This window comes from Xenopus laevis, chromosome 9_10S, assembly GCF_017654675.1.
Source record: "Xenopus laevis strain J_2021 chromosome 9_10S, Xenopus_laevis_v10.1, whole genome shotgun sequence".
NCBI classification, from domain to species: domain Eukaryota; kingdom Metazoa; phylum Chordata; class Amphibia; order Anura; family Pipidae; genus Xenopus; species Xenopus laevis.
The window spans coordinates 54,636,523-54,649,248 of record NC_054388.1 but is presented as its reverse complement, the minus strand read 5'-3'; the positions used below and the strand labels follow the sequence as shown (position 1 = coordinate 54,649,248).

Here is a 12,726-nt window from a genome sequence, read left to right as displayed (position 1 = left end):
TATACACCTGCTATCCCACAGCCACAGTTCTTTCCCAGAGGCTATTATCCCACTGTTACTATAGGCACCATCTCTCCCTGCTGTACCTGCTATCCCACAGCCACAGTCCCTGCCAAGGTTATTATCCCTTTGCTACTATAGGCACCATTTCCCTAGTTATACCTGCTATCCCACAGCCACAGTCCCTTCCTAGAGACTATTATCCTCACTGCTACTATAGGCACCATCTCTCCCTACTATACCTGCTATCCCACAGTCACAGTCCCTTTCCAGAGGCTATTATCCTACTGATACTATAGGCACCATCTCTCCCTACTATACCTGCTATCCCACAGTCACAGTCCCTTCCCAGAGACTATTATTACACTGCTACTATAGGCACCATCTCTCCCTACTATACGTTTGCATAAGTGCAAACCCACATTCCACAGTTTCTTGGAAATACACAGAAGAGAGCACTGAAAGGGTTACATGAAGAACACACTGGAAATCCTGGAACATACCTCAGTCTAATTGTTTGTAATTATATTGTGACTAATCTGCTCAATTATAAAAAAAAAAAAAAGGTTGCCCAGTAAATGTTCTGGAATGAGGTCAAATTACAAATTAACACTGGCCAATGTATAGAAAAATAGATCAGCGCCTCTGGCATCGGAGACAAATAAACATCAGGAAAAAAGAAAAAGAGAGAAAAAAAGTATATATAGTGTAGTATTTTCGTAAATTTATACTTCAACACCACGTGTTATTTTCGGGAAATGTTTATATTGTGTTACTTCCCTTTAAACTCAGGTGTTTCACGTGCTTCTGTATCGTGCTTAAACCCCTCCTCCGGTGCCCTTTAAGTTTTCCCAGTGTGAATCCTTCCACCGATAACCTGTAGTAATGCCTACTTACAAGACCCTGATTGGTAGTTTGCCTGTAATGGTGTCCACGCTCTGTTCCTCCTCCGTTGCTTCTTGTCCACTCCCATATATATATAAAAAAGACTTGTATCGTGTAATATTGCTTTACTAAAACATATAAAATTTATTTTAAAAAGGTTCACTCACATTTTCAATTTCCTTTATACACATATCCAAAGTAAAAAGGCTGTTGTGCCCAGTTGTTTCCGTAATGGGAGTTGAAGAGCCGGCTTCCCCTTCTCCCTCGTGGCTGTTCCCCTGCAAACTGCCGTTCCTTCCCCACTGCCTGACGCGTTTGCTGGTCCAATCAGCTTCCTCAGAGGCATGGGGGTGTGTGTCGCATGTTCTCCTTAAGACTTCGATCGCGGCTCGTTGCTATGGTTACCCTTCCGTTCCACCTCTATTGCGTTCCAGCCCTCTCTTTGGGCAGTCTTCCGCAGTTGGTTCCTATGGTCCGGTTCCTGGGCAACCCCGCGTCTCCTCTGTTTAAAATCAACAAGTCCTCTGTTCAATAATCCACCCTCCCTCCCGGCCCATTACAAGTCCAAATGGGATAGGTTCTTTTTCTACAGTCATTGGTGTCCTATATCTTACTTAGAAATCGAATTTTTTTTTTATTTTAACCTTTCCTTTACCTATGCATCATAACTCTATGTATCTTATATTCCGTGTGCTTTTTACTTTATAGGTAAAGGTAAGATACAACTGGGCAACCTGCGCAAAACAGCCTTTTTACTTTGGATATGTGTATAAAGGACATTGAAAATGTGAGTGAACCTTTTTAAAATAAATTGTATATGTTTTAGTAAAGCAATATTACACGATACAAGTCTTTTTTATATATACGTATATGGGAGTGGACAAGAAGCAACGGAGGAGGAACGGAGCGTGGACATCATTACGGGCAAACTACCAATCAGGGTCTTGTAAGTAGGCATTACTACAGGTTATCGGTGGAAGGATTCACACTGGGAAAACTTAAAGGGCACCGGAGGAGGGGTTTAAGCATGATACAGAAGCACGTGAAACACCTGAGTTTAAAGGGAAGTAACACAATATAAACATTTCCCGAAAATAACACGTGGTGTTGAAGTATAAATTAAAAAAATACTACACTATATATACTTATTTTCTCTCTTTTTCTTTTTTCCTGATGTTTATTTGTCTCCGATGCCAGAGGCGCTGATCTATTTTTCTATACTTTGTGAAGTATTCTACAGTTGGGAGGACTGAAGTAGGATCAGCAGGAGCAGATTAAACAAAAAGACTGACTTTTCCATTTATTTTGCAACTTGTTGCGGTTTTGCATCTAGTTGGGAAATTTTTGAACTTTTTCTGTGTAACACTGGCCAATAAAGCATTTTCTGATTGGGAAAGCTTGATGTTTAAGGCAACACCCCCAATCTGCCCCAGCTGTGCCTGGCCACACCCTCAACCACCCTTAATAATGCCCACTCTTGAATAAGCCCAGCCTTTTCCAGCTATTTGAATAGGAAACGTAAATAGGGAGCGCTGGAAGGAAGGTGACATAGACCTTTAGAAGGAAACCCAGAGATATGCAGGCACCAAACACTATAATTAGCTCAGTATTTGTGTAATTATTAGAATAATCATTATTAGTCATTTGGCATCCCCAATGCTTGTGTGGCACCACAATTTTTACATGTGGCTCACAGTATAATAGGTTGGGAATATCTGACAGCACACCTCGTGTGTTACCTTTTGAACAGGAAAGCAACATTGTATCACTAAATATAAGGTTCTGCTGTAAATATTGTATCACAAACTCCAAATGGGTCAGTATAATATCCGTTGGCGTCTTTTATAATTTGGTTGCTAGGAACATTGACTGTAGAAACCAAGGAGCTGTATGAGTGAAATAGTACAGACCCTAAATGAGGGGCCATCTAGATTTAGCTTTGGGGGTGGGGGCAGTTGTTTAACAGGATCTGTTATCATTGAGATGAGATTGTGGTTTGAGGAGGTTCTGTGGTGGGGGTGCATGTCCTGTAACTCCCTGCTAACTTGTTCTGTGTGTCTGATGCTAGCAGCCAAACAGCTTGATACTCTGACCATAACATACAATATTATACATTTTCCACCAACTGGGCCCCGGCGCCATACTCTTCACAGCTCAGGATGGGGCCCAAATCTCTGCTTTGCCTTTTCACTTTTCTGGGGAGTCTGGGTTTTTTCTATTGAATTCTTCTTCTTCTTCTTCCAGACTCTTTTTCTTTCCGGGAAGGGGTGGCTTTAAATCCAAGAAGAACGCGTGATTGGCTTCGGTGATACAGTAAAACCTGCAACGCCTTTTGGAGGTCACAGATTTCAAGGCCTAAATCTTTAATACCTGCTTTTCTTGATGCCTTGAGATCACTTGTACATGATCCAGTAGAGTGCAGAACGGTTACTCCGCTTGTATGAATCCTGCAACAATTCAGGTTTCCCTTTAACACCCCTTTTCCTGGTTTGAATTGTAGGTCTCTGTTGCTCCCCAGTCCTCTGATAACCTCTGCCCAGAATCTGACACCTGCATCTACTTCATTCTCAAGAAATTTTCTCTGCACCATAAACCAGTGTTGCTTTCTTTGCTGGTTAAGTTGTTTTTTTTAAGGGGGGGGGGGGAAATTGAATCCTCTAAGACCCTAACATCACAGTACTCAATAGGCCATCTCTTTGTAGTGTAGAAAACATAATCTGCAGGGTCATTGTTTTTATATTTTCCAATTTTAAAGGGATGATGTAGCAACTGGTGCAGCTACTGTGGAACAGCAACTCACATCAACCCCTGCAGCCCTTTGTAGGAAGAAACAAGAACCCTTCTAACAAATGCATGTTTCTGGGCTACACGTGTAAGCTAATTACAATCAGGGCTCCCTATCTAACTTGATTTTCTGGGATCATTCTGGATGTTTCATTTTACCGTATAGTTGTCAGGGGTTGCTGAGAGTTGCTGTTCCAAATATACGTATATCATGTGCAGGTTGATTCATGTTCTGCATGTTTCCATATGTTTCTTACCTCACATTGATTGGCTCCTGGTAAAATTAAACATAGTGTGTATATATGAGGGGCACCTTAGGGCAGGACTTCACGGGCGATTTCGCAGCGATCCAATGCGCTGCGCAAAATCACAGGCGTCACGTCGGATGCGACGGAAACAAGGTAAGGAATTCAATTGTCGCATCGTGTCGCATTGTTGATGAGACACAACATGACTGTCGGATGCAGACGATGCATGCTGCGTCTGCATCCGACAGTCGTGTCGCGTCGCATCAACAATGCGACACGATCCGACACTGCCATTACTTACCTTGTTTCCGTCGCATCTTTGGACGCCTGCGATTTTGCGCAGCTCGTCGGATCGCTGTGAAATCGCCTGTGAAGTCCTGCCCTTAGAATGTAAGCTTTGCTGGGCCAAGGACTGATGGAAATAATATAAACTCTATGCAGTGCTTAGGAATATGCCAGTGAACTATATATCTATATCTATATCTATCTATCTATCTATCTATCTATCTATCTATCTATCTATCTATCTATCTATCTATCTATATATATATATATATATATGAGAATGATAAGGATACTTAGTTGAGATATTGAGCATATTTGCCTTTCAATCTGTCCATATCTGAACCCCGCCCCCATGAAAAGCCCTTCTCAGTACTGTGCTCCTTCTTGCTTGTAATTACAGGTAGCAGCCAGGCACTAAACCCAGTTCCAATTAAAGACATACTGTATAGTAGCAATCTCACTGGTGTCTATATATCCTGATAAACTTTTCCCACTGTCTCTTAATCTTTTTTTCCTCCACTTTTTCTAAATTTTTCTGTATTTAGTTCTTCCATCCCCCCACTGTGACACTGCCAAGTCTCCCATACATTCTTTGCATGATTTTGAGTGACAGGCAGATTTTGGCCCGGAGGGAGAGGATGATAGCAGGGGGGAGACATGTGATTTTACCTCTGACATGTGTGTGCTGTTTATGCAGAGACCACTCCCTCCGAACTGCATTGCCCCTCAGTTTTCATAAACCCAATTTACCTCCATAAACATGTTGGTCATTTGGACCTTTTGACTAGAGGACGGTAAATTGTGTTTTTGAGGGCCCCTGTAAGAGAGGACCCCATACATCAGTATTCTAATGTGTGACAGATGTGAGACCGGGGCTCTCAAATTTAAAATAACACATTTCAAATGAGGGGTCTTATACAGAGTAGCTCTCCCGCTAAAAACTCCCTGCATTGTTGATAGTGCTGAGAGTTCTAGTTTAACAACAGCAGAAGGGTCACATGCATGATAATCTTGGAGAGCACTTGGTGCTGACCTGTCTAAGGTTCTGACCAATAAACCACCACAAATACACCTGCCCCATATCACTCCCCAAGCATAGCAACTGGCCATGGCAGAATATACAGTATATGCCTAGTTAAAGGGATACTGTCATGGGAAAACATGTTTTTGTCAAAATGCATCAGTTAATAGAGCTGCTCCAGCAGAATTCTGCACTGAAATCCGTTTTTCAAAAGAGCAAACTGATATTGTTATATTCAATTTTGAAATCTGACATGGGGCTAGACATCTTGTCTGTTTCCTAGCTGCTCTCAGTCATGTGACTTGTGCTCTGATAAAATGTAGTCATTCTTTACTGCTGTACTGCAAGTTGGAGTGATATTGACCCCCTCCCCCCCCCAGCAGCCTAACAACAGAACAATGGGAAGGCAACCAGATAGCAGCTCCCTAAAGCTGGCCATAGATGTTGAGATTTTTAAAAGATCCGATCATCATTGTGAGACCACGATTATCTCAGAACGATCGTATGATTGTACGAATTGTCCATCAACTAAAAAGACCAATTTGCCAGGAAAACAAAGGGGAGCTGCCTGCTTGGCCCTGCAAACACAGATAAATTGCACTGGGACCGACAAAGATTTTTTACCCTGGCTGATCAATTTCCTGACAGATGTCGGCCGAAAAATCATAAGGTGTTCGATCGTTTGAATCCCACTAACTGCACAATAATTTTGAAGGATTGGTCAGACTTCACTAAAATCGGTCGTTCGGCAAGAGAAATCTTTGCGTCTATGGGGAGCTTAACACAAGATAACAGCTCCCTGGAAGATCTAAGAACAGCACTTAATAGTAAAAGCCAAGTCCCACTGAGACTGATGGAGAGATAGCAGCCAGCCAGATAGTAGTTCCATCCTAAAGTGCAGGCACAAGTCACATGACTGGGGCAGCTGGGAAACTGACAAAATGTCTAGCCCCATGTCAGATTACAAAATTGAATATTAAAAAATATGTTTGCTCTTTTGAGAAATGGATTTCAGTGCAGAATTCTGCTGGAGCAGCACTATTAACTGATGTGTTTTGGAAAAAACATGTTTTTCCATGACAGTATCCCTTTAATGAGTACATAATGCTGGTTTAGACAGCGGAGTGCACAGCACCCAAATGAAACACCATTCCCAGAAACATAGTATCCATGTCACCCTGACACACTGAGACTTTTACCTTAGGGCCAGTTTAACCCTAATTGCACCAATTGCCTAGTTATTATTTCCCTCCTTTCTCGAGCCTCTTCTCCACCACCTCCCTCTATCTGCTCTTCCTCCTCACTGGCTCTCCCTCCTCACTTCACCTCCTCCTCTCCTCCCCCGACCCTTTCTGTGTCCCTCCCAGCCGGTCTCCCTGTGCTCTGCGCTATTCTTGCGGGACAGATTATGTCCACTGACTGCGCACTGGAGCTGGTGTCTGATATCCCCCCTATCACTTCCAACTTCGCTGCCAACCTGTAACCCATCCCCGCAGGGAGAAAATGTGAAGGGTCTTGGGATTCCTTGGAGTCTTGCAACTTGCTGATCCTTCTCCCTTTGATTTCTTGATTTTTTGGCTACTTCTCTTGATTGCGCTGAAGACCAAGTTGGACCCTTTACTTAACTGCCCAGAACCCATCATGTTGCCCCTGTCCAGATCTCAGCTCGGGCTCTTTTTCATCTTGCTGTGTCCTGCCAACATCATAGGGCTTTGGTGGTGAGTATCTCCTCACTGATAATAACCTCCTGCTGATTTGTCCCACAAGCTGACACTTGCCTCTCGGCACGTGCACTAGATATTTGCTGGACCCTTGTTTCACCCATTGCAAGCAGTGATCTCCTTAGGGGAAAACTAATTTACAGGGATGGGAATTTATCAGCCTAAGCAAACTCCCTGCTCCTACTACTACTACACGCACGGGTTTTACTCCATTTGTTGTTTTTGTGAAAAGGTTCCCTTTAATTGCAGAGCAATCAGACTGCGGGGCTGCTGACAGAGCGGGGAGCAATGCTCTGCTGGGATGTATCAGTTATGGGATTACATGTGATGGTTAAAATAACAAACTACTGTACAGCCACATGGGGAAGGGTCACCGCTTTGCTCTACATGCTGCCCCTCTGAGAGAGGAAGGGGGCAGCAAGCACAGGGTTAATGATAGGAATATCTACTGCTATGTGAGTGTTATTATATATATATATATATATATATATATATATATATATATATATATAGCTACAGAGGAATGGTTACATACATACACAGATATATACTTTAATAAATATGCTTTAATGCTTTAAATATACTTTAATAAATATGGTACTTTTATTGGATTCATCCATAGCCGGGTCCATAGATAATAAACAGGACAGACCATTACACCAAGCAGCAAACGTGTTAATTATCAAATAACCAGTGAGAAAGAATGAGACAAAAACTAGAGAAAATGGTAAAGAGAGAGGGAAACTGAAAAAGGCGAGAGAGAGTTGGAAGAGCAGGGAAAGAAACTTTTGGGGATTGTGTGACTTCAGGCTCGGCGGATCATACAAATGAATGGAAGGAGCGATGTGAGCGCTTAGCGCAAAGGGACAGGGTCAGGGGATGAGAAAGCCTCCGTTTTATTCTGCATAACCATGTTCTGACAATCAAGAAAATAATGTTGAGATTAAATTGAACGATACGGGAGTGTTGAGTGTTAAATTGTTTCAGTGCAAATGCCATACATTGCTGCGCAGCGTTATACAAGCAGTACAGATAGCGCATTTAACACTGAGCGCAAAAAGACACTTCCTCAGTGAGCAGATCTTTCTCCAGGTAGTCCAGCCAAGTGGTAGCAGCTGCATCTGACTACTGAGTTGTACCGGCACTAGTACAGGGACTCCCTCGTTTTACTTTCTGGAGGCTGCACACTCTCCCTACTGGAGCTTCTATTCCTTTCCCACTCCCCCTGCTGGAGGTTCTACTGAAGTAATCTTCTCTCTTCTGACTGGAGGTTGCAATCTCTTACTTTCCTTGGTGGGGACTGTGCAAGCTACTCTCCTTTCTGGAGGCTGTACTTTATTTCCTCCTGCTGATGGAGGCTGTACCCTCTGTCTCACTGATGGAGGCTGTACCCTCTTTCTCACTGATGGAGGCTGTACCCTCTGTCTCACTGATGGAAGCTGTACCCTCTGTCTCACTGATGGAAGCTGTACCCTCTGTCTCACTGATGGAAGCTGTACCCTCTGTCTCACTGATGGAAGCTGTACCCTCTGTCTCACTGATAGAAACTGTACTCCTTATCTCACTGATGGAGGCTGTACTCCCCTCTCCCTACTTAGAGCTCTTTGTCAATTCAATACACTACCACAGTTTGCAGGAATTATATGGAGGAATTTGGGGGTCAGCTCCAAACAGAGCCTTAATCTCTAGTTAGTGTCATGATGTGTCATTATTGTGATTGGTTGTTGAAAGGCAAGAAAATTGCAGTAAATCAATTGAAAACAAAGACACCAAATATCTGCACTGTGATGTGGATTATATTATACGTAATATAAATTACGTATAACAACAATTAAAAATTGGGACATTTTTGGATACTGATTTTCTGTAACTCCCACCTCATCTGTAGGTGCTACTTTCATTTTCAAGATAAATAGCAGCAGGTGCAGTTTAGCTCCCACAAGGAATGTAGCTATAGTTCAGCTAAGGAGATGCTGTGGGTTTTTAGATTGTAAGCTGTTTTGGACAGGGCCCTTGTTAACTCTTGTCTCTGTGGTTTTTGTATGTTATCTGTATGTTCACTATATACACCTATTTATTGTATATGTTTGTGCTTAATACAAATAATAACCAACCACTTGTATCTGTACCCTGCAAACTTTGCTGCTAGCAGTTAGATTGTAAGTTCTACAGCCCAGGATGCAACCCAAGTTTTATTGAGACACGAGCCATGTGTAATGTGACCCAACTAAATGGGCCTCATGCCCACTGACTGAGTAAGACCAGGCTATCGGGGGATTCGGGTAGGTGTAGTTTACCCACAGCTATTTTGCTCTGAGCTATTAAGCTTAGGACAGACAGTGAGATGCAGCAGTTGGAGCTACTGGAGGGCTGCACGCTTGGTGCCTTTGTGAGACGGAAAAATGTCTCAGCACCCAAAGTACATTCTCCCTTCCAGACGGTCCAGAGACAGACTGCAGACTAATGATCCAGTGTATTGCAGACAGTTGCATGAATGTATGACCCTGTGGGAGCAGGGTTTTATGCTTGTGCAATTCTGGGACTTCTAAGGAAATGTGAATCATCCAACTCATGGGCTAATTATCAATACAGACGTGGGGGGGGATGTTATTAAGGGAAAATTGCAACTATGTAGATTTGCAGAAAATAAACCATCTACCTGTTAGAGGAGTTACTGATTAATATGTATTTCACTAGCATTGTACAGTAAGATCTGTAAGTATAGCCTTACAGTAAGAGACCAGGGGCAGCGTCCAGCTTTCCATTACAGATAACACTTAGCCTTAAACACACTGGTAATATTCTGCGGGCAGTGGTATTCTAAGACAAGGTCTTTAAGTACCATTTCTTTTAAAAATGCAATGTTTGTTCAGCCACTGTTACCTGGTTTCTAAGGACGTACATATACTAGCAACCATGCAATGGTTATGGTAACAGAGTAGAAAATGAATAGGATCCTAACAGAAAATGAAGTCAAACAAAAGAATGATACAAATCCAGTATTAGATCATGTTCTCTGATTTGTGCTTGTCACTGACCCCAACAGCTAGAAAAAGAGGCAAAACCAAAATTCAAATAAACTTTCCCTTATCAGATATATGAATGTATATGATAGTTACTCATATTTCATATAGGATCAGTGCTGTTCTAGTTTAGAATAAATGGAGACCTCCTGTTTATTGTATAAAAAAGTGGAGGTGCCATATGGCTTGTCTTGTATAGTCCATTATACAGACTCTTCAATGCAATGGTACCGCTGGCAATAAATAAATTACCAGATTCCCAAGCCGTCCTTGGGATTGTAAGCATGCTTTCATACCTAGTATTGCTGCCAACTTGTAGTCACTGTTTAAGTAGCTGTACATTACTGACAGTCTGGTAACTCAGTGCATATAGTGTGCATTACTCTGTAGCTGACTGATAAATATTCACCCCCCCAATAGGACACTATCAGTATTAGTTACTTTAAGATGCCATTTTTGGTTCTTTGCAGTATCAAAGCTGTCTTTTCATCAATAGATGGAGCTCTTGCTCCATGTGAGTGCCCATCAGCTGGCCACACAGAGACTGACTTTCAGGGTCTCATCAGTTACATATTGTACAATTTCACCACAGACATTGCACCAGCAGAGACAAATATATTAGGGGGAGAGAGCAGTGGCTCATGTATTTGTTGATTTACTAGGTCTGACCAGTGGGGGAAACTGGTGATTATTGTATGAGAGACACACAGGTTGCTGTATTTGGGGAGAGGCTGATATAATGCTCAACATTGCTCGAATACGACCCTATCTCAGTTCAGAATCAACTAAAACACTGATTCAGTCTCTCATCATCTCCCGCCTTGATTACTGCAACTTACTCCTCACAGGTATTCCAACAAGTCACCTTTCACAACTCCAATCTGTTCTAAACGCAGCTCAGCTGCTCCCATATGCATGTCCCTTCACTGGCTCCCAATCTCTTCTAGAATCAAATTCAAATTACTTACACTCACATTCAAGGTCCTTAATAATGAAACCCTTCCCTATATTTCATCTCTAATCTCCAAATACACTCCTTCACGAAACCTACACTCTGCTTCTGATCTTCGCCTCACTTCTCCTCTGGTCACTTCTGCCCATTCTCGTCTACAAGACTTCTCTCGGGCTTCTGCTTTTCTCTGGAACTCTCTGCCACAAGCTGTCAGACTTTCTCCTTCTTTCCAAACTTTCAAGCGCTCCTTAAAGACCCATCTGTTTAAAGAGGCTTATTCGATGTACCTTAATTAATCATTGCTGTATCAAAAATGACAGTGTTTATATAATCCTAATGTCTCAATTATACCCTAACCTTTTAGTTTGTAAAATCTAATCTCTAGGTCCTTCTAACCCTATTGTACTCTGTAATCCTTGTTTGTTATCCACCATTTATTCCCTGTTTGCTATAACTGCAGTAAAGCACTGCGTATCTTGACAGCGCTATATAAATAAATGATGATGATGATGATATACTATAGGAGAGAAATGCAGAGGCTGCTGTATTTGGGGAGAGGGTGATGATATACTAAAGGAGACAGGCCAAGGCTGATGTACTTGCGTAGAGGCTCATACACTGTAAGAGAAAGATGCTGAGGCTGATGTATTTGGATGGAGGCTGATATTTGGATGGAGGCTGATATACTGCAGGAGAGAGAGTTGCTGAGATTCATTCATTATAGAAAAGAGAAGCAGAAGCTGATACACTATAGGAGGTAAAGATGCTGAGGCTGCTATATTTGGGGAGAGGCTGATACACTATAGGAGAGAGATGCCAAGGTTTATGTATTTGGCTAGAGGCTGTTACACTATAGGAGATAGATGCAGCGTCTGACAATAGAGAGATGCTAGGACTGATTTATTTGGTTAGAGGCTGATACACTGTGGGGACAGATGTTGAGGCTGATACACTATAGAAACTTGATGCAGAGGTTGATACACTATAGGAGAGAGATGCAGAAGTTGATACACTGTAGGAGACAAATGCTGAGGCTGATTTATAGAAATAAGATACATTCAGAGGCTGGGATACTAAATGGTAGAATGCAAATTATGTTTGTAGAGACACATACAGAGAACTGAGGAAAAGAGATGCAGAGGCTGATTGATTTGCCAAGATATAGGATTTTATTTTGGGAAGAGAGAATCAGTGGCTGATGTACTTAGGGAGAGAAACAAGGATTTATTAAGAAAGGGAGAGAGGTAGCAAGGCTGATGAAACTGGAGGCAGGAGTATCTGAGTGGAGTGGCATTAGAAGTAGAACTTGGGTTGTGGAATGCCCTGCCGAGTGATGCTGTGATGGCATATCCTATTAATATGTTAACAGAGTGTCTTGATGATTTCAAAATCATCAAGGCAAAAATATTCAAGGCAATTTGGATCTCAACATTGTCAGTAAATAGTATAGGTATTGGTATATACATATATATATGTGAGTGCATAAAGCAAAAGTCCTGAACCTTTTTTACCCATGAGCCACATTCATGTAAAAACAGTTGGGGAGCAACACAAGCACGAAAAAAAAGTTCATGGGGATACCAAGGGCTGTGATGGACTATTGGTAGCTCCCATGTGGACTGGCAACCTACACAAGGCTCATTTTGGCAGTACACTTGGTTTTTATGCAACCAAAACTTCCCTCCAAGTCAGAAAAATAAGCACCTGCTTTGAGGGCACAAGGAACAACATCCACAGGGTTGATGAGCAACATTTTGCTCACAAGCCACGGCTTGGGGACCACTATGCATATGTTAGCACTGATGTC

General features: G+C 42.2%; 1 protein-coding gene across 1 annotated transcript in view; it reads left to right on the top strand.

The window, feature by feature from the left end:
- Positions 1-6,798: 6,798 nt before the first annotated feature.
- wnt6.S (Wnt family member 6 S homeolog) overlaps positions 6,799-12,726 on the top strand; it is a 54,420-nt gene continuing 48,492 nt past the window's right edge. The window contains exon 1 of the mRNA NM_001172230.2: positions 6,799-6,941. Within this exon, the coding sequence (NP_001165701.1) occupies positions 6,865-6,941 (77 nt within the window). The 5' untranslated portion in view covers positions 6,799-6,864. The remainder of the gene's footprint in view (positions 6,942-12,726) is intronic.